The sequence below is a fragment of the Podarcis bocagei genome (genome assembly GCF_964188305.1).
Source record: "Podarcis bocagei genome assembly, chromosome: 1".
Lineage (NCBI taxonomy): Eukaryota > Metazoa > Chordata > Lepidosauria > Squamata > Lacertidae > Podarcis > Podarcis bocagei.
This window is the reverse complement of record NC_138125.1, coordinates 71584804-71610190: the sequence shown is the minus strand read 5'-3', so window position 1 is coordinate 71610190 and position 25387 is coordinate 71584804. Positions and strand designations below refer to the sequence as shown.

General features: G+C 40.3%; 1 protein-coding gene across 1 annotated transcript; it reads right to left on the bottom strand.

The window, feature by feature from the left end:
- Positions 1–7301: 7301 nt before the first annotated feature.
- Positions 7302–23801, bottom strand: TMEM41B (transmembrane protein 41B). Its single transcript, XM_081184492.1, has 7 exons — positions 23568–23801; positions 18163–18280; positions 16204–16332; positions 13553–13646; positions 11505–11609; positions 10109–10247; positions 7302–8610 (listed from the first exon to the last, which is right to left on the bottom strand). The coding sequence occupies exons 1-7, from the start codon at positions 23683–23685 to the stop codon at positions 8441–8443; spliced, it is 873 nt and encodes a 290-aa protein (XP_081040618.1). The 5' UTR covers positions 23686–23801; the 3' UTR covers positions 7302–8440.
- Positions 23802–25387: the final 1586 nt, after the last annotated feature.

Here is a 25387-nt window from a genome sequence, read left to right as displayed (position 1 = left end):
TTCCAGGGGGGGAGGCGGGAGAGAAGGATGAATAGAAGCGAGGACCGCAATGCTGCGCAGGCGCAGGGAGCAGAAAGGATGACGTGATGCTCCTTGCAGTGTGGTTTTTTGAGAAGACTCTGGGAGGAGCGGCGCGAGGGGATAAAGCCCATTTCCTCGCCCGCTGTTGGTTCTTTCCTCAGCACCGGATAGAGTTAGAGCCCAGTCTTTTCTCTCAACGGACATTTCCGCCTCTCTGCTTCTCCCTCCCCTTTTGAGTTGTTGCCCTCATCGCCCCTTCTTCACTTTTAAACCCTGCGTCCTTTGTACCACACATCTGGAGGGAGAGGGAGCCCGCTATAGAAGCATCATCATTATTAGCAAATTCTCCTGGATTTGTGCCCATGTTGTTTGGCCGCATGGCAGAAAAGGAGGTTATAGTTATTATCACATTTTTCTTGATTGTTCCAAAGGTTTTGCATTCTTATTATTACTGTCCTCCTCCTCCTCCCCCTCCTTGGCCCACAGCAGGGATTGTTCCTAAATTGTTTTTTCGCGGAGAGAGCACAGTGCGAAGACAAAAACATGATTGTTATCTAATTTGAAACATGCTTCTTACCCTAATTTTAACATAGCTACATTTAGGTAGTGTTAGGAAACTGGCCCCAAAAGAGTTGTACACAGGGCTTCGGCAGACCATCAATCTGCCAATAGTAATAGGAGGAAGACCAGGTCCAGGGGGCAGCTGTGGGCAGCAGATCAGCTAGGCTTGTTGCTTGGGGTCAAAGCATGCAGGTGGAGGGCAATACCACCTAGTGTGGCAGATAATGTGGACAACAACATTTACCCCTCCCTGCCTCCAAAAAGCAGCAGTTTTCTGCAAAGAATTAAACGGAAGCATAAGAAGCTGTTTACCATTAACTGATTGAAAATTAATTTTGCTTTCCAAACAGACCCTCCAAAAGCTGTTAAAATGTAGAACTCATTTGGAACTAATCAGGGTTGTGAGAATGGCAGGCACAAAGTTCCATGCATAGCCCTATGCTGAAGTCTGCCTTCACATGAGCACTATGCTTCCAGCTTACTCCACTCTAAAGTGCCCTGCTGCTATATACTTCACGCTTTTTTCAACAGTAGCTGTGTGTTAAAACTGGCTGAATTGCTGCAGGAACATTCTGCACTTGTTCCAAGTATCCCATAGGGCCAGTATTAAAGAGATGGTACATGAGGCTCCTGGCAGCAGTCAACTGAAACAGATGCAGAGTTACCATGGTAATTACCAGAGGAGTAGAATCAAATGCAGCAAACAAGAAAAGGGGACAAGGGCTAATGTTGCTGGATGCTAACGCAGAGATTCAGACTTCTGCTCTGCAACTCAAACAGGCCTTTTTGTAAGCCCAAGGGATAGAGTTTTCTTGCTCTAGCGGTCAAGGAGAGATGAGTAAATTAAGAGACTGGTAGCAGTGAGGCAGAAGCCTTTATTGCTGCAAATCCTCTCAACAACTAATCCCAGCTCTTAAACTGAAAGTTTCAGAATTTTAAATTTGGCTACCTTAACTATTAAAGTGTTTCAAACGTAACTTTCTTCAAAATGCTGTAAATACCAAGGGCTAAGTAGAAGCCTCAGCAGCTGGATATCATCCAACTCCCAACAAGTAGAAAATCAGAACTTTATTAGTTCAACACAATTAGCTACACTTTGGGATATTCATCCTGTGTTGTATGTGTATGTCAAAAATCTATTGTAGCAAATGCTCACAGTACTCCAATATAAGAACTCTAGTCATAGAATGCCAGATTGTTTCAAGCCTTTGCGCTACGTGACAATTGTTATTCAGGTTTTTCTCTACCATTCTAATGTTTCTTATTTCAAATAGGAACAGATGCCATTTTACACCTAATGCTACACACAACAAGAAAATTCTCCTGGGTCATTCCTTTCCCAGCCAATTCTATTGCTTCATACTCTCTGCAGTCACTGCATTGATTTGCATTCTGAAGGTTACCTGAGACTTCTCACACATAAAAAAAAGTACAAAATGTATTTGACTCAACATGCAGGTACAATGCAATAATATTACGAAAAGTTTTGTAATATTTGTATTGTGCAGAAAAGAGTGAAGAGGGGTGAGTTTTCAATCACCCTTCTGAGTGTTTAATACAGATAGAGATATTCAATAGAAAAGCTCACATGCAATAAAAAAATGTGGAAATTAGGAGGATACTCTTAGTTCAATTTATTTAGCCTGGATCCAAAGAACCACACATCTAGCTCCATACAGGCAGGGGAACTTTGAACATGGATTTATTTAACAGTAGCCCCTGAAGCTGACAGAAGTTTCAAAAATATTCTGAGATATAACATGGGGGTCTGCTTTTCAAAGGGGTATAAAAGCAATATTTCAGTCCCAGTACCCAACAGGGGTGTACCTAGGAGTGGCCTAAACTGAAGCGCAGGCCCAGGAGGGAGTGAAAAATTGCAAAGAAAGGTGGAAAAAATGGTGATTGCCAAGGGTGCAAGGGTGGGGCTGGGGTTGTCAATACAGCCCTTTACTAAGGCGCAAGGAAAAGGGTGGGCACCAGTACAGCTCCTTGCCAAGAGCATAAGGGAGCCTAGGTATGCCTCTGGTGCCCAAGCAGATGTCCCCCCGCCAGCTAGTATACTAATCCGTTAGGTAAGTCCATTGTTGTGTTGATAGTTTTATTAATAATGGGGAGGGGGCAAGAAAATGACCCCCCACACAAATTTAAAAACCAGATACCCACAAAAAGTATCTCAGCACTTAGTGGCCTTGCCTAATTTAACATACACACACGTGTGTGTGTGTATTCTCAATCGCAGACCACCATTAAGGGTTAAATATGAATATTGTTCTACAACGTGGTGTTCGAGGCAGCTCTTATTTGATTGAATAGCACAGCATTTCCCATACACATAGCAGCTCCCTCCATCTCCATTTTTTATAGTTCCTTCAAGCTTTCACCTTCTCCCGTTTCTACCCCTCCATTCTTTCATAGAATCGTGGAATCATAGAATTGGTAGAGTTGGAAAGGACCCTATTGATTATTATCTTGATTCCCACCCCCCTGGCTCATATATATTTAAATCATTTGATTAGATCAATTGCCTCTATACTTTATCTATATCATGTGTTGATATAGATATAGTTGATATAGGAGGAGAATTTAGGTTATTTTTGTATTAAATTTTTTACACCCCCCCAAAAAAATCTTAGTACTATTGTTGAAATTGTTATTCATGATGCTATCATTGCTACACTCTTCTGCATCAAGTTCCTTAGGCATGTTTAGTGAAGCTTCACTGGTTCCTCCTCACCATAAGAGGCATGAAGGTATCCATTATACCAGCAGAAAGTTCGGATCATGCAAGGTGCTCAGTGGTCCAGTTTATGTTTATCTCTATTCTTTTTGTTATTTTTAAATTTTCTCACTACTAAAATTTTTCTTTCCCCCTCCCTTTCCCCTTAGTTTTGTCTAGTCCTTCTTATGTTTTCTCTTCATCTTTTAAATTAGTTTTGTTAACAGTATGAAAATGCACATTAAGACTGAGGCAGTAAAACTAAGAATTGTACATTTGGCTGAGCAGGATGAATGTCTTCAAGTTTCCTATATAGATATGAAGAGATGGCTGATTTAAAGGCTATTACGTTGAATGTGAGGTGACTAGGAAACCCAATCAAAAAGAAACACATTATCACATACATACAGCTGATGAGATTGCACATTGTTTTCATTTCAAAAAAAGATTGCTTTATCTGTTCTAAGTAGAAACATATAAAGATAAGTACAGTTTTCTTACCCTACTCACAGTGACCAGTTTAACTGAAGTTTTTTCATGTCTAGTCTGTAGTCAGATTATATCTGTAGTGTTTAACTATTGATTTTCAGACCCAACAGAATATGTTGATTCTTACTCAGATTGCATGCTGTTTAAGGCTTTAAAGGTATTTTAAGCCTGCTCTCCCCCCCCCATGATTCTCCCTTAGCACTTTAATAAACATCTGACACTCTGCATGCCTGTTGCCTGAAGTACAATTAGCATTTACACTGTATTACATTAATTCTACAATTCTACAAGACAAATTCTACCAGGAACAGGAAGGTGTTGACTTTATGGAATGCCCTCCCTTAGGAAGCCTGCCTAGGCTCAACACAATGTGCCATTTAGGTGCCAAGTAGACCTGGGTGTTTAGAGACACCTTTGATGGGGGCTGAGGGATACTATTTGAGTTACACTTGAGCCCATACAAACCAGTTGTTGGAAACCGCAGAAGGGGAGTTGTGCTCAGCTCCTGCTTGTGTGCTTCCCACAGGCACCTGGCTGGCCACTGTGACAACAGGATTCAGGAATAGATGTTCCACTGGCTTGATTCATCAGGCCCTTCTTATGTATGTTTGGCTGTTTTATGGTGTTGTCGCCATCTTGATTTGTTATACTTTGTTGAAAAACAACGCTGATTTTTTAAAAAGCATTTTCACAAGACTTCCAATGAGCGTAGTACTCTGCATTTGAAGAATTAGGTCACATACATTTAACTAAGCAGATGGAACTTCATCTTTGGGAAAGCTGCTTTCTGCATGGATATAAATCTCTCAACCATACTCAACATATAATTTTCTGCATCAGAATTTCATCAGTTTGAAAGAAGGGCATGATGTATACCATGTGCTACTACTGTTCATGCTATTCTCTTGAGACAAATGGGAATAAAAATTAAAGAAATAAAACAAATATTTGGGCAATTGTGGATGTTGCTCTGCACAGAAAACTGAACCCACATGTGGGAAGAATTGAGACCACAGAGAACTGTCTCCATTTATTAGGTTTCTATGAGGCATTTTATGTTCCCTAGTAAATACAAATAATGAAACAAAATCTTACCGAAGTAATATGTAATTTGGATAAGACAAGATATACGAATGTTGCTTTTCCTCTTGCACCAAGCAGTGACAGAAGCCAGTGTGTATCTGAAGAAGTGTGCATGCACACGAAAGCTTATACCAAGAACTAACTTAGTTAGTCTTTAAGGTGCTACAGGAAGGAATTTTTTTAGAAGCCAGGAAGTCATAGTTAAACCATAGCTTTCTATTATGTGCAAATCAAGTGCTACAGGTAATAGTTTCCAAATAAGCCAGGATATAGAAGCCAGCTTTAAAACATGGCTTCATATTCTGCCATGGCTGGAAGCCATAAACTAGTTCCAGGTTGGACATAACAGCAATAATTAACTGTGATTTGCTGGCTTGTTTGCAGCTGCATTCAGGTTCCTGAAGCATGCATGTATCTCAGCTTATTTAGCTGAGATTTTATTGTCCAAACACAGCCAATGTGTCTTATTAAATTCATCCCTTGTAACCCTTGCAATTCCCCTTCCTGTTTTTCTCTTTCCAAGTAGCAAATAAAAAACAATAGCAAGGGAGCCAATCATAATGAAACAATGATCAGATAAAGCCTTACCAGAAGAAAGTGTCTGGGTGGCAGCAGGATACCGTTAGGGAAAAGGCCAAACAGATATGATGATGCAACCAAGATCTTCCATTCTATTACCAACCATACCACAGAAGAGCTTCTTCAGAGGACCTCAGTGGACAAAAATTGTATGGAATTTTTTGTTTATGTTCCACTGTGAAGGGCCATGTATGTTGACAATACAGCAATGATAAATGTGCAAAATAAAAAGTTACTGTGTTTATGGAGCAAATTTCATAACCAAAACTGTTCTATTTTCAGTTTATTACATAGAATTAAAACCATACAGCTCTGTAAAACCTAGGCTGTTACGTAGTGCAAAATGATGTCTGAAAACTTAATTCAACCAGTTCATTGTACTGTATCTTGAACAGCAAAGACAGAATGAAGATTACCTCTTATGATGTCTCAAATCAGCAAGAACACTACACAGTTTGGACCCGGCAGAGCAGGAGTATCAACTACATGAATCACCTGCCACAGTTTTACTAAGGTCAAAATGGTTCAGCATTATAATGTGGCATTTGTTGTGACAGGTGTACTTTTAGACATTTCTGAACCAACCTCTGAAAAAATCTAACCAGTAATAACAATATACCTAGTAAGATAACATTTGGTTATGCCACTATACCATTTATTATGAGGTCAGGTCAACACTTTTTTAAAAATAGGGGAAAAGCAACAAAAACTGTATATGCAGAACACAAATGATGAAGTATATTAATGTATCTTCTGTGTAGTTGCATTTACACATAATACTGTAATAAGATGATTCAATCCATATTATATTACAAAAGGACAAGGCTGCAGTAGGTATTGGTACCTGCCAATATTCACATATACTCTTACATTTCAAAAGCTCCTCTGAAAAGTGGTGTTTTTCAGGATGAGAGGAAATATATTTTACAAGATTGCAGAAAAATATTAGAATGTTTTTATTCCTAATAAGCCAATGCACTTGAGCACTAAGAACCATGCAACTTCAAAAACAGACTTATGGGCAATTTCAACCATGTAAAGTAATCTCCACTTTTACCAGCTGAGTTTTAGAGTGTGCCCTTGTCTTGCTTTAAACTCAAAAAGGGCACACTACAGCAAAGGTTACACATTCCATTGCTTTCAATGGCACTTGCAACTAGCTTTTAATGGATTGTAGCGTTTTAGTGAATAACGATTTCTGCATTTCAAACAGCATAATTTTGCCTCTTGTACATCAGATTGATTGCCAAACATCTATGGACCTCAGAGTCTTTCACTACTGGAGCCATCATCCACCCACACCGCCAATGTCTACCTGTTCACCACTGCTTTTGAGCAATCACAGAAGAGACCTGTAACATTCTTCAGTCAATGCTTATCTGCTGCACAGCTCAAGGGAACTGCAAAGGGCCTTTGATTACAGACTGAAGGACACTGTGTACCTTAGATGAGTTGTGAACCAGGTAGGAGAATGCCATTTTGAGAGGGAAAGAGTGCCAACATATGGAAATGGAACAGGTACTATACGGTAGTTCTTCAGACTAGTGGGCATGTAGTACTTAACTGTCTACAGACTAAATTTGGCATGCTAGCCTTGATTCAAAGGAGGACAGCAGAAGCTGGCAAGTACTGTAATCTGCTTTGTTTGTAAGAACTGTAAAATGGCTAAAATTGTTTCGTAACAAAAATAACCGCACAGAGTAATCAGGCCTAGAGATGGACACACTTGAGTGGCATTCTGAACTGGAACAATATAATGAAGCCCAGAAACAGAAACAAAATACCCCTAGCAACAATAATTATTCAAGGAAAGGTATCATTACCTTGGGGAGTAAAAACCATAACAGAGCTCTTAAAATTTCAAAAATAAATTTAATCATCAGTTAGCCTTCCATCAAAACAGGGACACATCTTCCTAGCACGTCTATTTACAAGATGTACAATTTGTACATGATAACCTTAACCCAACGAAAGTATGCATGTAGGTATGGAGCTTCCTCATACTGAGGCACTTACAAAATGTTTCAGCTGCAGGGGCATGAAAACAAATGAGGGATTCCATGCCTGAAGGACCACTGTTTGGGCACTTGGAGCACCAATGGATCTTTACACCAGAGGTTATGCTATATGGCCATGCTGCATAAATAAAAACCTAGCAAACATTATATACTTAATTAACTATAATGACAGATTGTTTCTGCTTACTAACTGAAACTGATAATTCCTCAAAGTGTTTCCCACATTTTTGCATGCACTTATAAATGCATGCAAATAATTATTTTTGACAGCTGATTAATTAGTTTAATAAAATATTAGCAATTTTGGAAACAGCTGCCATACATATGAAATACTGGCAAAATATATAGAAAAAAGTTAGCATTTTTCATGTGCCATGATAGATAAAAGTCTGATCAACCCCAACCCCAGCAAAAACATTCATATGACAGGAAAGTCACTCAATGTTTTTCAGTGTCTCCACAGTTAGCATGAAGCAAAATGAAACCCAGGAATTTCTGAAACACTGGTCAAAATATCTCTTCCTGCTCTCCCACAAGGAGCTCATTAATAAAGAATCCATACAATCCATTACCCACTGGGCTGTGGAAACAACTGTGCAGTCTATTACTTTTTCAGAATTATGAATGATGGTGCAAAGATGAGGGGTAAACAGGAATGAATTTATCACGTTAAGCCTACACAAACAAAATCAGATAAGGCATACATATACATATGTATATGTATATTACATATATTACTGATTAGTTAGAATGAACAATGCTTTAAAAAAAGTATATGGTTCATCTTAATTTCTTCTGAAAGCAGTTATTTTGTCTTTGTGCCCCATAAATAAAACTCAGCAAGAAGTCCAGAAACATTTTTATCTCTTATAATTCTCTCCTTTCAAATTGTGAAAGATGCGATAGAAAAGTGACCATAGAAATAGTGCTGATCCTGAGATGAAATATGGGACATGAAGATCCAGGCTAATTCTCATTCAAACTTTTGTTTAAGTTTCTTCTGAAAAATAGCTGGCAGAATGGAGAGAATAGCTAGAATCATGAGAATGAAAACAGAGTTCCAGGAGACTGCTTCACCTGCTGTTGTAAGCTGGTAGAGCGTTGTTCCAGCTTTAATTGCTACAAAAGATGGTGGCGCAACACCTGGAAATAAAAAACAAAAAAATGGATCAGGGGGAAAAAATTAAACACAAAACAGTTGTGTATTTTTTTTTAATGTCACCAAATCTTATAGATGATTCAGAAGACATGAAGGAAGAACCTGTTCTCCCCCAACTTTGCAATTCTATGATTCTATTTTTAAAGCATTTTTATTTAGGTTACCACACTAAAGTATTATCTATATTCCAGCTTGTAACTAACATGTAAAAAGGTAAAGAGACCGCTGACCATTAGGTCCAGTCATGACCAACTCTGGGGTTGCGGCGCTCATCTCGCTTTATTGGCCGAGGGAGCCGGCGTACAGTTTCCGGGTCATGTGGCCAGCATGACTAAGCCGCTTCTGGAGAACCAGAGCAGTGCACAGAAATGCCGTTTACCTTCCTGCTGGAGCAGTACTATTTATCTACTTGCACTTTGACGTGCTTTCGAACTGCTAGGTTGGCAGGAGCAGGGACTGAGCAATGGGAGCTCACCCCGTCGCAGGGATTCGAACCGCCAACCTTCTGATCAGCAAGTCCTAGGCTCTGTGGTTTAACCCACAGCACCACCCGCGTCCCTAACTAAAATGTACAAGATGGTCTATACAATAAAATACCGATTATAAACCCCCCAATAACTAAAGCAATCAAGAATGAAAAACGGAGATTCCAAAACAACCAGCCTAAATAAAAATGTATTTGCTGCCTGCCTAAAAGCAGGCATTAATAAGCATGGGGTCGAGACAAAACCTTGTGGCATCCTGCAGGCCAAAAGCTATAGGCCAAATCAGTAGCCACCAAGGTCCACCTTCTGAAAGCTACAACCCAGAATTTCACTTCTGTCTGCTTCTGTGTCACTGGCACTTTGCCTTCTCTACTTCTGTGACTCAGCTGACTAGCCCAACCAAGCCTTGCAGATTTAATAATCCAGAGAAGCCAAGGATCCAAAGCGCCTATCATGGGTCTTGGTTCTCCAGATTTTTCACAACTTCAGGTTGCGCAAGTTAAAAGGTATTCAATACAAAGTGAACAGTCAGGAGCCCTGTGTGATCACTGGCACTGATCCAGAAATAACAATAGCATCCACACTGTAGTGGATGCTAGCAACTTTATCTGAAAAGCTTCTTGCAAAGCCGTCACCATCCCCCTGCTGGCCAGACTGCAACAGGCCTTTTTACTATTCTGAACAGATCCAATGAGCAGACAAAACAATGGTGGTGATGTAGGATTTCTTCACCACAATCATGCCACAGAGTAGGCTCAAAAATGGAATGTATCCTATGATAGGTATGTAGAATTTCATCTCATTTTTATTTAGCTGTGAAATTTACAGCCTGCATTCCTTAACAACTAAAAATAAAGCACTAAAATAAGAATATGCAAAAACAGTTATTCAAAATTTATACAACCGCCCAAGAGATGGGGCTGTGTACTAATGAAGCATGCAGAAAGGAAAATAGTGTCACATTTAGCAAATCTTTAATATTAATCTGAATTCTTACCTAGAAAAGTACCAATAAAAAATACTTTCAATGGTACATTTATTACAGGAGATGTTATATTGATAAACCAATTAGGAAGGAAAGGAGTTATTCTCAAAAATATTATGTAGTTAATGAGGTGTTCTCTGTGTCGTTCAACCTGTTGGGATATAAAAATTCCAAATTAAAATAATCCTATTTTAGAAATATAACAGCAATCTTAATTGCATAATCATTCCCTCTAGTTCCAAAGTTTACTTGCGAGTGCTGGTCTTCACATAGCTAAAATGGAACCATTCACACACAGGAGGGAGAAAGCAGCAAGTTTGGTTGAACCCCCAAGGTTCACAGAATTACAACAACAAAACCTTTGGGGAGGAACTAAGGATGTTGGTAAACCCAAAAAAAGCCAAATGAGGATGGAGTGGCCAAGGAATGCTGACTATTGGATGAAAAACCCCTCCCCAAACTGGGTAAGAGAGAGAACAAAATAGAGCATCACGGAGGACCATGGCTGATTGACTGGAACAGGGAACAGGAATACTTTGTTGTAGGTCCAACTTTACCCCTCTAATAGTGAACTCAGGTGGCTGAGGGTTAGACTGGGCTATCCCAAAATAAGGAAGCAATTTCTACATAGGGGATTCTCTAGGTAGGGGTGTGAAAGTATGTACAGAAAAATAAAACAATAAAATTTATTATTATTACTACTACTGCCACTGCTGTTACTTCTATTACTATGAAGAAGAAGAAGAAGAAGGCCCAGAAAGCAGCTGAGAGTTTCCAGGCTTGAGGGTACAGACATAACAGCCAACTAGCAACTCATTTCATTGTCAACAAAGAGAACATATTGACATATTGCCAAATCCCCATATTTGCTGTTACTTTGGGGAAAGTAGGGGTGGAAAGAGTTATGCTACAACTGGTTTCAAGTTGACTTGCTTGAAAGTAACATTAACCAGTGTTTGTCAAATCAGACGACACACGAACGGCATGCAAGCCCAAAATTTACTTCTAGACTCATTCCTGTCACACTGAACTATGGTTTAGCATGAAATCCAGGTTGTGACCAGGAGTGGGGGGAAATGGATACAGTGGTACCTTGGTTCTCGAACCTGATCCATTCCAGGAGTCCGTTCGACTCCCAAAACTGTTTGAAAACCAAGGCACAGCTTTTAATTGGCTGCAGGAGCTGCAGGAACTTCCTGCACTCAAGCGGAAGCCACGTCGGAAGTTCAGCTTCCGAAAAATGTTCACAACCCAGAACACTTACTTCTGGGCTTGCGGCGTTTGGGAGCCGATTTGTTCAGGAGCCAAGCCGTTCGAGTACCAAGGTACCACTGTATTTGTGTAATTCCTATCCTCTTATACTTAAATGTAAGCTTTTAGGACAGATGTTCTACCAGAGTGACTTTACCTGCTGTGACCATTTCACGGCTTTCTCTGTTAAATATCTATAAACGACAGGTCTTCCAACTAAATAGGACAGCATATAACAGAAAGAGGCCCCAAGTCCAGAGCACTGCAAATGAATGGAAAATGAGACTCTCATATATTCATCCTTCACATGATTAACATGCAATGGGGTTTCAAATAATCAATGTAGTTAAGCATTTATCTATACATTCAATATTACTCTCTCTTAGTTAGAATTGTATCACCTCAGACCACCTATAGGCGACTGCTTTGTTAGTACTCCCCTTTATGTTAAAAAGAAAATCTTTCATGCAGAAAACTAGCACATCTGAGAGAAAACTAGTCTAGAAACTCTTACCATGTATGAGTTGTCTGTATGATTCTGCTGAACACACACTTCAACTCTAGTACAAGAAGCTTCAAAATAGTAGTAACTACAGAAAACTCTTTTTAAACTGATTTGAATTGGACTTTTATTATACAAGGGTGTTCGTGTGTCTGCATCTGGGGCCATCTGTTGTTACAAGTGACTAGCTGTCCACAACATGGTGCACTGAGGCCACCATTTCCAAATTGCCTTCACATAGTGTTTTGCAAATGACCCTAACCATAACGCCCTTCCTTTTTCCGAAGAAGTTGTTTCAAGTCTTGGAAAGGGATGTACATCACACCCTAATTAATGCATTTAAATTGGTTTCCAGTTGCTCACTTTTATAGCCACCAGAGAAGAAGTGGGTGGAATTGAACATTGCACTATTACAAACATTCTGTCTGCACAAGCATATTAGCTTGCTAATATGATATGAGAACACGGGAATTAAGGGGTAAGCCCTGCTGCAGAAGCAGGATGTGTTATGTGAATCCCACCCAATGTTTCTGTTTTACTCAGAGTAAACCCATTGAAATTAATGGACCTAATTTAGTCACTTTCAATAATTTCATCAGGTCTACTCCAGGCTAAACTTAGTTGAATACTATCTAGTAAAATTATTATTTTGCTATCACTTATTCAACTTTGTCCATTAGAAAGTACTCCTTTCTGAGAGCTGATTCATCACTACCACCCCTTATGTCAAAAGCAAATTTCAGCTGCCCCAGGAGGGCAAGATTTAGTATACTGTCCTCACTAGTAAATGCTACATTTCTATTAACTATTCTCTTTCTTTGTTAGCGTTAAAATTCAGTGGAGGAAAAGCCAGTCCTACTTTACATAAAACAATTATTGCTATTGGGCACTGATTTAACAGAGCCAGCTGAATATATTTAAAATATTCGTACCCTATCTTCTAATCAGTGCACCCAACTGCTCAGAGTAGACACAATGAAATTATTGTACGCGTTTAACTTGGGTCCATTCATTTCAGTGGGTCTCCTATGAATATGACTAAGATTGGATACAACCTGAGGACACCTTTTCAAATCCAATAAAAAAGATAAATACACAAGTGATTGTGTACAGAAGCAGAACAATTCTTCTCTCCTTACAGATGTAGGCTCCACTGGGGAGGGAAGTTTGGGTCTTCTCTCCCCACCAATGACCCCAGTCAAGATGCCCCCTGCATCTCAATTAGGCTTAAGAGAAAAGTTCCCATTGGCACCCACTGCAGCATAACAGAAGGGTTAAATTAAACTTCTCCTTATGCTGCAGTCTCACAGCACACCAGGGAAGAGACACTTGCAATTAAATGGGGAAAATCTATTTAGAGTAAGTAATGTGTATTTTGGCCCTGAGGCAAACTTCTGCCAGCAGGTTTTTAGGTTGCTTTCAACATTCTTTCTGTGTCTGTTTCTATGTTGTTTTTCAGTTATATTACTATTTTGTTTGTTACTGTCTTATTGTAAACAGCTTTCAACTTCCTAAGAAAGTAATAGCTAAACATATAATAGTTAAACATTTAATTAATAAGAACTCTCTGTTCATTACTTCAATTGTTACATATTAAAAGGTTAGGCCTGTACTATTCACATCATCTGCTGCTGCACTAAATAGCAAATACCTTAAACAAATATTTTGAAGAAAAGCATTCTGTATTTGTAATTAATACTTACCAAACAAACTAGAAATAGAGCTAGGGGGAAAGGGTAGAGAAATCCTGAAAGTATACTCAGAAATATTGATCCAGGAATAGCAAAGGTTTGCAAACTGGATGGTAGGTTTAGTTAAGGACAACATTACTTTACTGTTTTGAACATGCAGAGTATATGAATGCATGTTTACTCAGAAGTTAGGTCTGACTGTTTTTAATAAAACATTCTCCAAGGTACATAGGATTACAACCTTAGAAATTTAAAACCAATACAATTTTAAATAATTTATATATCAAAAGTATTGCCAATGAAAACAATTTAAAAGATGGTTTAATATTTGAAATATGCATAGACAGGTGAAACTCAAAAAATTAGAATATTGTGGAAAAGTTCATTTATTTCAGTAATTCAACTTAAAAGGTGAAACTAATATATGAGATAGACTCATGACATGCAAAGCGAGATATGTCAAGCCTTTATTTGTTATAATTGTGATGATTATGGTGTACAGCTGATGAAAACCCCATATTAACAATCTCAGAAAAGTAGAATATTGTGAAAAGGTGCAGTAGCTATTCAATCCATAACACCTGCAATGGGTTCCTGAGCCTTTAAATGGTCTCTCAGTCTGGTTTAGTAGGAAGCACAATCATGGGGAAGGCTGCTGACCTGACAGTTATGCAGAAAGCCATCATTGAGACCCTCCATAAGGAGGGAAATCCTCAAAAGCCAATTGCAGAAGAAGTTGGATGTTCCCAAAGTGCTGTATCGAAGCACATTAATGGAAAGTTATGCGGAAGGGGAAAGTGTGGAAGAAAAAGGTGCACAAGCATCAGGGATAACTGCAGCCTGGAGAGGATTGTCAGGAAAAGAGCATTCTAATGTGTTGGGGACTTTCACAATCGTTGTTTTGTCAACACAAGCATTTCAGCTTGCCAGATGGAAAAATCTCCCCTGTGTGTGTTTCTGCAGGATCCTCTGACATGCTCTCCCTTCCCCACAGTCAATTGGGGGGGGGGTCCACAGGGGGAAGAGAGGGGAAAGCCCCAATGTATTAGCAGGACTTGTGCTGGTACCTGGCTCTCAGTCATAAATCTGAAACATTCATTCTGCAATGTATAGAACAGACTATTATTATTTACTGAATTTATATACTGCCTTATACCTGGAGGTGTCACGGTGGTTCACAGACTATGCTGTTCTACTAATTTAGATACCAATAAAGGTTCACATTGGGTGGTTGTTTTTTTAAAAAAATCTGTGGTATTTCTAACCTTTATTGGGTCCCAGGGCAGGAATATAATAAATGAATCTCAGCTTTACCTCTGTGTAGGCTACTTACCGTAAGTTCTGTGAACCAAACTCTTACAAAACATAATTTTGTACTATGAAGTGCTATTCAATGGTACCATTAAATAGCCTTGTTTACAGCTGCTAAAAGTTGTTCACATAGCACTAATGGAGCATGTGTTGTTAACAACCTAGCAATAGCAAATTAGCATATTCTATCCCCACAGGGTGAATAACCACCAATAAAAATAAAGCTGCTTGTTTTAACAGGTTGCCTATGCGTTAAGAATTTTTTTTAACGTCACAGCACAAAAATATTCCTTTATGCAAATAAGTCAAGTCTTCCTAAATGCTCTTAACCCCTTTGACTTCTTATGCAGTTTTCACATCTTAAAAATACAGGATTAAGCCAAGTTAGGTTGCTTCTTAAAATCAGTTTCAAAGGTTCCTTCAATTATTGATTACTACACTTAATGTTCTGTTAAAATTGAGAAATCTCTCCCACTTGAAATGAAAAAAAGCAGGCTTAGAGAATCTGTGGCCTTCGGGAAGTTGCTGGACTCACTCGTCCAGCAAGCATGGCTAATGGTTAGGAACATCACAAGTTGTGGTCTAACATCTGCAAGACCACAGGTTCCCCTTTCATGGAATAAATCAAGCCAGGGTAATGCAGGATAATCCCTGCTCAGATTCCAAAGGTACTGGCATTCTCTCTGCTTTCCTTATCCTCTAGGATTAAATGATTCAACTCACAGGAGTGTTATTAAGGATGAAATCACCTTATTTCATAAATCATTTTATAGTTTCAAAACAAAGTCATTTGCAAAGGAAACCTATGTTCACTTAGATGTAGCTTCCATTGCCTACAATGAAGCATATTCTTTAGTAAGTACTGTATATTTTGGAATGCAGCCTTGACTTCTTGAATTTAATCCCCCAATAATACAATGTACTCCATTTCCCCCCCCCTACCTTTCTGGTCCAATCTTACATGTCAAAATTCTGAAAAAAACATGTTCGATGCTGAAGTGGGGAAAGGGCCTTCTTATACAAACCAATGAAAACCACACACTGTTAACTACCAGCAGTTCCATATTGAAAGATGCCAAGTACGGTCACACAAATTCTTAATGGCTCTCAAAGTTGTTCCCCACATTCCATCCCACATTGTTCAAAAGCCCCCCCCCCCCACCGGATCCTTTCAGGAGGTGCAGGGGATGGGTACCTTTTCTTCTATGAACTTCCATCTATTCACTTATCTTTGGACCCAATCCATGTAATCAAGAGGGTCCATCACCACCACACAGAAAAAAGAGCCTGGAAACTACTTCATGTTATATTCCAGAAAGCCACAGCTATGTGTATTTTTCAAATAAGGATACAAAACATAAGTAGCAAAATAGGCCACTAAGACTTGTACATAGAAGTTGTCCTTGTATTTAGAGAGAACTTTTCCTAAGGCTTTAGCATCATCCATGTCTCTGGGAACCTTTATACATTCTCTCTCCTCTCTGTAGGGGGGGGGGGGGAAATCAGATGACGTTACCAGCATAAACAGCAGATGCTTGCCCCAAACAGCAGGGATACTAATGGCACCGTGACATAATGTATCATGCACTCTTAAAATTTCATGTAAAATACTAATTACATTGTTTGACTTATTGGATTTTGTAATACATACAGCCAGCTTTAAACTACTACTTGATGTTATTCTATAACCTGTTGAGGTATCAAAGGTATTACATCAAAACATCAGTTGTTCAGAAATTACTAGACAGTTTGATATTATCAAAACCTTTGCCTCCGCTCCAGCAATTATTAATCAAAGTCAATGTTCAAAGCAAGGCCACACATTGTATTCAACATAATATTCAGGCACAACTTGATAACTTTTAATATAAGCAGATGGAACACATGTTCATTGCTTTAGAGAAGAGTAATTGTTTGTGGTGTTTAGACTTTTTATCCACTTCACTTTCAAACTGGACAAAACATTCCTTCAGAGATAGAGAAGGGCTTCAATAGATAACACATCTACAGAGAATACCCCAACTCTTTGCATCTTTGGAAGCAAGTAATTCCTTTCAAATACCTGTAGATATTATATTTTGGAAAACACTTGGGTGATTCTCAGCAGAACATACAAAGAAGCTCTATGGCCACATCTACACTACAAATGTAAGCCACTTCCATACAGTGTTTGGAATTCCCCAAGTGCCAGGTGTGTTTTGCTACTGGAGCTGGCCCAGTTGTGACTACGTGGAGATTTCTGGGTGACAGGTTGGTGATTGCTATCTGCACCGAGTCTGCTGACTTGTGCACAGCAAAAGACATGCATCTTGTGCTTCTGTATTGCCCTGTGAATCATGGGGCCATTGCTGGTCATCTTACTCCTCCATCATCACAGACCACAATTTAAAAACCTCTGGCTTAGTCCATAGTTAATACCATTTTCATTTCCACTGTGTGTTTCCACTGTGTGTGTTTCTCCTTCTTGCATACTGAGACAAGTGAACTGTTGTAAGAGCAAGCTACAGTCAAGCAATGTAGTTGATATCATAGGATTATAGCATTGAAAGAGACCCCAAGGACAATCAGGCAAACCCCTAGCAAACAGATATTCCATTGCGGCAACTGTAACCTAGGTTTAAGGTGCCATTTAGCACTTAGCTTATATATCTGAATTTTTAACACTGCTTCCACGTCAGTTAAACAGTAACAGCTAACTATCACAAATCCTTGAAACAGGAGTGCTCAGCATAATCAGAAATCTACAATTCCAGAGGTTGTTTGGTTTTTTGGAGAGGGGAGCTCCAATAGTTAAAAACTACTTTGAACCCAGTATCGCAACAGCTTTTTGTAGTGTGAATGTGTAGTGAAATGAGCATGTGTCCAAGTTTTGTCTGATGACATAATTTTGAATTGGACAGCTCAGCTCTGCCAGACATTAACAGGTGGTTAGTTTAACCTCTAATCCCAGAATATACAACTATCCATCTGGGAAATTTAGACACTGTGACATATTAAAACTAAGATTGGGGTTAACCAGCAATATCAAGTGTTTTATATAGTAGTACAACAAGCTTCCATAGTGTATTGTCTGAACAAAAAAATCTTTGACAGTAATCTTTAAATGGCTATGTCAAATTTCTGACAGGAATGAGCCAGGCAGCGTACCTTGCGGCTTACTGGTAAATTCTGATATCAAAACTAGACATTTATACACATGGTTCCTTTCTGAAAACTTTATGAACTGTGTCCTTCACTTTAGAGTTCTATAGGTTTCTAAGGTTCTTTAGGTACATTTGCTGGAAACAAAGCAAATTCTCTGTCATACTTACTCACTCAGCTGTGGAAAGTTTTTATATACCAGAAACATAACAGATGCAGCTATTAAGAAGATGGACAATAATATGAGAAGGGACATTCGTGCAGATCCACCTTCTTTATGGGCCTTTCCTGAAATGGAACAAATATATAATTAATTCATGAGTTCTTACAAATCATATTTGAGGGGTTGAATTGAGGAGGGGCACTTAGACCCTTCATGGATCACTGCCTTGCTGTGGCGAAGGGGCTTGAATAACTCAGAGAAGCTATGAGCTATGCCATGTAGGGCCACCCAAAATGGACAGGTCATGGTGGGGAGTATTGACCAAACGTGATCCACCTGGAGTAGGAACCGGCAAGCCACTCCAGTATCTCAGCCAAGAAAACTCCATGGACAAAGACAACAGGCATATAAAAGTTATGACGCTGGAAGATGAGCCCCTCAGGTCAGAAGGCATCCAACATGCTACTGAGGAAGAGTGGAGGACAAGTACAAGTAGATTCAGAGTGGATGAAGTGGCTGAGCCAAAGCCGAAAGGTCGCTCAGTTGCGGATATGCCTGGAAGCGAAAGAAAAGTCCAATGCTGTAAAGAAAAATATTGCATAGGAACCTGGAATGTAAGAACCATGAACCTTGGTAAGTTGGATGTGGTCAAAAATGAGATGGCAAGAATAAATATTGACATCCTGGGCATCAGTGAACTAAAATGGACAGAAATGGGCAAATTCAGTTCGGATGACCATCATATCTACTACTGTGGGCAAGAATCCTGTAAAAGAAATGGAGTTTGACAAGGTAACTAGAGCTCACCCAAGTCTACTTCCCTAGCTTACTTTAGTAATGATAATCAAGCAATAAGTTCATTTCTTCTTAAATTTGCTTCTATTGATGGATAAAGGAAACATGCCCATGACCAACTTGCCTGAAACAACTATTTCACTCAGGCAGGCAACTGTGTGAGACTGCTACTACATAGTAAACTGGCTAGATCATCCACCCTGCTTATCTGTCAAGAATAATAATAATCCCAGAGTGTTTATTACAATTGGTGGTGCCATGATTATGCAATGTGTACTGAATATTCCCTCTTGTGATGTTACATGGTTATGAGCTGGCAGCAGGAGTACAGAGATGATGAAACTGCCACATAAGTATGAAAATCATATGACGTGGCATAACAAGTGTTCTGAATTTAGCAATTTGCCTTGAAGTTACTACACTTGTGTAGCATGCTTTCATAAAGCCTCATATGTCTAACAGAAGGCACACCATCTGCACAGCTACACCTGAAGTTTCATTACTCCTCTTAAAATCAGTGCCTCCCAGGAAGAATCTGTATAAAATCATTACTGTCAGCAGAAAGAAAGATAATTGTTTAGCAGCAGTTGAATTTCACAGTTACAGCAGCAAATGTACACTCTGGGTGTCACACTGCTATTCCAGCAAGCCAACATCACAAATCATGGCATTGTATCTGTGTTGTAGGCAACTATGCCTACAGGTAATTGTATGAATGTGCATTCATGTTAGGTCTGAAATATGCGCACAACCCACAAAGACCTATGAAATTTTAAAATGCCAAACTCAACAAGGGTTTTGAGAAGATAAGCTGATAACCATTTTTACCTGAATTTTTTCCCCTGCCATTACATTTTTTTTAAGCTCTTGAAATTATGCTCATTTTAAAAGTTCAATTTCCACATTACATGCCAATTTCTAACAACTGCTATTGCATTGGAGGCTAAACAAAGCTTACAAGTTTCCAATGCATTACACTTTTAAATTTTACTTTGATTAGAGTGCTTTTTGCACAGGGAGTATATCATGATTCAATTTGGAACAAATTCTATTGCAAATAAATTCAAAAAAATCATTAGGACCACTCAAGTGACATTATATGCAAAGAACTGAGAGTTAACATTTAACTGCACTCAATCATCTCAAGTACAGTAGATATCTGTAATTACAACTTCAATATGGCAAAGGCACTTCAATTACTATTCCAACATGAAAAACGGTTCAATATAAAAGTGATACTGAACATTATTTTGATGCACTGTTGTGATAAGCCCACTGAACCAAAGGAATTATTTTAAAACTAGAATGTACTGCATACCTTAATTTTAAAGTCCTTGTGACAAAGCCAACTTTTTAAATGTCTTTGACACTAGTAATTTCACTTACAGGAGTTTGCCACAGCCAGTTAAGAGTCAGAGTAAGAACACGTAATCATAAAGTAGCATTTACTGTACTTCCTCTATTCCTTACCCACTTATATCTAAACTGGATAACACAGCAAATTTATAGAATAGGCTTTAAAATTCGAAGTGCAGCTACTCTGAATAACTATGTCAAGTTCTGAAATAACAATGATTTCCAAAGCATCTAATATAATGTGGCTACAACAATGTCACCATGCCAGTTTAGACCAATTACGGTACATGTTTAAATACTCTGCTCTTTCAGGCTGTAAATGTCAAAATGTCCTTACCTGTACCAAGCTACTAGGGTTCCCAATTTTAAAAGGCAAAAGGCAGGCCTGGTTACCCAGGATAAAGTTTGAAGTGCCACAAGACCATCATCTTAGGAAACCTAAGTACATGTGGGTCTGGTCAGTCTGTGGATGGTAATCCTCTCAAAACCACACATGTGCTGCCTTGGGTTCCAAGATACAAGAAAGGCAGGCTATACAGTACATGCAAAAAAAGTACAGTGGTACCTCAGGTTAAGTACCTAATTCGTTCCGGAGGTCTGTACTTAACCTGAAACTGTTTTTAACCTGAAGCACCACTTTAGCTAATGGGGCCTCCTGCTGCTGCTGCGCCACTGGAGCCCGATTTCTGTTCTCATCCTGAAGCAAAGTTCTTAACCTGAAGCACTATTTCTGGGTTACTGGAGTCTGTAATCTGAAGTGTATGTAACCTGAAGTGTATGTAACCTGAGGTACCACTGTACTAAAATGGTCTGTATCCAACCTATGAATTCAATGTATCATTTCTGCTTTCCCGAGAGAATGATATCCCATGTGCTGTTCTGGGGGATCCTTCAACCCTCTGGAACAGATCTGGGGAGGGTGCAGACGGAGGAGATGGCATAAGCCCTGTTGCACTAGTGGGAATAGTTGCACTGGCTTCCACTAGCAAACCAAGTTAGTTGAATACAGCCTTATGGTTTCCTTCACCCCCTCAAATAAATGTAGTTACCCCAGTTTTGTATTTAACCACTCACCTGGTTTCCACTGCCAACCAGGAACTCAACACAGATGGGTGAGTGGACTAGCAAAGAGAACCAGAGTACTTGTTTCTCTTTTGCCAGCCTGTATAGCACCCATTCTGGCTAAAAGAAAGGGGTTTCACTTCCTCTGCAGCCACCACAGAAATACAGTGGACTGGCGAAGAAGAAACAGCCAACTCAAGTTTTTCCACTGTCAGGCTGTTGTTTCTAGCGTACAATAAGTAGGGCCTCTCGTAATAAAAAAAGCAGGCAAGTAAGAAACTTGGGAGGCTAGGAATAGGCTCAGTCCTTTCTGAGCAGCCCTGCATGAACAGTATCTTATGTCTTAAAACTAATGCAATCATTAGCAATGTTCCCATCTAAAATGTAACTGAACAGAAAAGCATGAGAAAGATGTTAGGATATCTGTCTATCTGAAGACATGCAAGTTATGGCAAATATGGCAAAGAGAACATTTCACACACGAAAACATGCTTCACTAATACGCTGGGAGAAAAATGTTTTTGGAGAGAAGCATTTTCTCACTTGTGAGCAGTTTGCTCTGCCTTCCCGCAGTTCAACTTTACATACCTGAAGTGTATGTAACCTGAGGTACCACTGTACTAAAATGGTCTGTATCCAACCTATGAATTCAATGTATCATTTCTGCTTTCCCGAGAGAATTTCCCAGACATTTCCACTCAGAACCAGTAATGACACACTAGGTCATCACAAGGTTATTCTAATAAAACAACTTCTCTTCCCAAGCCTACTCCCACAAAACACAACACATAATCCTACTTCATTTTCAACTATCAGCTATCTATTCCAGGTGGGAAATGTATGCTTGTGGAAGGTGGCAAATCTCCCAGAAGACAGTCTTTCATACAGCCTAGAGGAAGCAACTTAATCCCACCAAGAACAATTGGACATCCTTCCAAATAAGTCTACAGGGATTGCAAGTGTTTAGTGAAAGACACCTCAGATTTGGGATACGCATTCAACATACAGTATATTCCCAAGGAAACTTTGCTGAAGAGGCTAGACATACCCCATCACTGATAACCATCTGGCAGGCATCACATATGACATTGCAGACATCCCTTTCTAATTCAATCACAACTACTGTGCCAATTTTATTCACATGAAGGTTTGGAAAGACTTGCGAGAAGTTATTCACTATTGTCTCTAAGACCTTAAGAATCAATGGAACCTGTCATAACCTCACAGCTGGAACTATGCACAGGTCCCACTGTAGATATTACACTTTGAATACAACAGCTGAAAGTTAATGCATTTTTGTACTCAACTCCTGAACTACATTCCTTACTCCACACCACTTTCCTAGGCCCCTAACAACTGGTTTCCTTCATGCATAATGCTCATCATTAGTATTTATCATATTTAAAGCACTTCTTGTTATAGGAAATCTGTTCTCAGAAGACCAATGGCTACGATTCAAACTCCGAAGCCACCACAGTGCAAACTGGTCTTGATCTGGTCAGTGTCCAGAGGGGTGACTGCTTGGGAACCTTGGGTTCCATGAGTAAATAAATGCATAAAGCAGGCTAACAGCAACTTGTCCAATAGGAATGAACACAACTTTACTGCTGAATGCCACAGGCCACCCACAATATCCCAATTGCCCAACATCACCTTCAGAGATTTATGACTAATGAGTCTTGAACCTGAATTATCTGCTTTGAGGTCCAACGTGGAAGAACTGCCCCACATCACGCCATATGGGCCTCCACACCCATGAGAGCACAGCAAACTTCCCAAGTAGGGCTCCTAACAGGCCTCGGGCCCCCCAGAACTTGTTTTCAAAAAGTCTCGACTTAAAAGGCTTAATAAATGCGTCCCTTTGAGCATCTGCAGAGTGCCCAAGAAAACCGAGAACCGGCCAGCCACGGATTATGTGGGAAGATTGTTCAGTTCGGGATCTAGGCGAATTTGAACCCCGGCACTTCTTGTTTTGTGGCATTAAACGCTGCTTCGGAGCATGTGCATTTCCCCTCTGAGTCACCCTCCTCCTTCCTCTTCCTCCTCCTCTCCCTTCCCGCGTCTCCTATCCTTCATTCTCCAGTGACCCCGGAACACCTCCAGGCACACCGCCGGCTTGGTTCCAGCGTCCCCCCCCCAATCCATCCATCCATCCATGAATCTCTCACGCGTTCGCCTCCTGCCGCTTCTGCTTCCCACCTGCAAGCAGCTCCTGATGCCTTTCCAAGGCAGCCTCCGCCTCCTTCGCTGCCGCCGCCGCCTCTTCCTTCTCCGACGTCCTCCCGGACCCTCGCTGGCTCGTGCCCGGCTGCGCCATGGTAGCCCCTTCGGCGACGCCACCAGCCCCTTCGCCGGCCGGCAACACACAGGCCCGGCTCAGCCTCCGCCGGCGCCAAGAACCGCGAGAGGAGGCGGGATCGGCCGCAGCCCTCCCCTCAGCGCCGACGCCGCCCGCTCGCCGGCTCCGTAGGCCGCAGGCGCGGACTCTCTGAGTCCGCCCCGCCCGTAGAGGCTCCTCCGCCGCCCTTCTGCCAACACCTTTGCTTTGGGTTCCTGGAAGGGCTGCCCACGTTTTCTAGTAAATACCGTGGAAGTCGGTTTCTTTCTCCAAAAGACGCCGATTCGGAAGGAACGCAGTGGTTCCACCATGGGCGTGGGCAGGATTTGGGGGGGGGGGGCAAAACCTCAGTTTGCTATGTATTTTTATGGATTTGGGGGCGGGGAGAAGGGCAGCTGCGCCCATGGGTTCTACCCAGGACCGGATTTAGGTTTGATGAGGCCCTAAGCTACTGAACGTAATGGAGCCCTTTATATGTCCAGCTGTCCTTTGTCAGCAACAAATTGTTGCTGTTTTTGTGTTGAATATATGCTATATGCTATAAGTCCATATACAACACAAAACACCGTTGCTGTATGTAGGTTTTATTTTATTTTGGTTTTTTCCTTATATTTTGGAAATGTACATCCAGGTGGTTTTTTTTCTTTAAAAAATTTTGTGGGGCCCTAAGCTATAGCTTGTTTAGTTTATACGTAAATCCAGTGCTGGTTCCACCGAGTAGAAGCACTGCGGGACATTTCACTAAGTGGCTGCTAGTTATGATGGCTGTCTGCTCGTGAGCTTCTCATACGCATCTGGTTGGCTGCTGCAGAAAACAGGATGCACTATAGGCCTTTGGTCTAATCCGGCAGGGCTCTTCTTATGACACCCAGGGTTTTAACTTTTCTTGGCTGGGAGTAAGTCCAGTCTCACACTGTGGCACTTCCTTCCAAGTAAGGGCCGTAGCTCAGGAGTGCAGCATGTGCTTTGCATGTACACAGTCTCAGGTTCATCTCTAGATCGGGCTGAGAAAGAGCGCTGCATGAAATCCTGGAAAGCCACTGCCAAGTCAGGGTCGAAAATACTGTAAGGTGGACTAAAAGGTCAGGCTCGGTACAAGGCAGCTTTCCATGTTCTTATGCAATATGCATAGAGTGATAGTGGTGTACAATTGGCTCCAGGACAAAAGAGGAGCAGGCTTTTTATCTGCACACTTTCCTGAAAATAAGAGTTCAATGGGCTGCAGGCTGCAACTTGATGGAAATGTATGGGATTTCTTCACAAGCAGGAATGCAAAATGTTGTATTATGAGCTCGGACGGTAGTACTTAAATCAAACATGCTAGTAAAACTTATTTGTTGAACTTTGTAGATTTGTGCTTCTTTGTGTGCCTCTTTTCCCCAATATTCCTCAAAGGGATATCACTTCCTCCCAATATATACAGAACAGTGAATGGCATACAACCTACCTTCCCCTTGTCAAAAAGACTATCCAGTAAAACTAGCTACTTTAAATAGCCAGTTTAAAACCAGCCAAGCAGAAACCCTAATTATATACCACCATGACATTTACTTCAAATTCATTTTGATACAAAACTGAAGGAAGTTCCTATACTGAGAAAACCACAACAGGATGTACACGACTTGGTTAATGATGTGGCATTAGGGCCATGGTGTTTTTGTAGTAATAAAAAAAAATCTCA

Coding starts and splice junctions, on each gene's coding strand:
- TMEM41B (XM_081184492.1), bottom strand. CDS start 23,685: ATGGCGCAGCCGGGCACGAGCCAGCGAGGGTCCGGGAGGACGTCGGAG. Junction 11,610..13,552: donor CTCTATTTCTAGTTTGTTTG/GTAAGTATTAAT, acceptor ATTCATTTGCAG/TGCTCTGGACTTGGGGCCTC. Junction 8,611..10,108: donor TTTTATTGGTACTTTTCTAG/GTAAGAATTCAG, acceptor TTTTATTTCCAG/GTGTTGCGCCACCATCTTTT.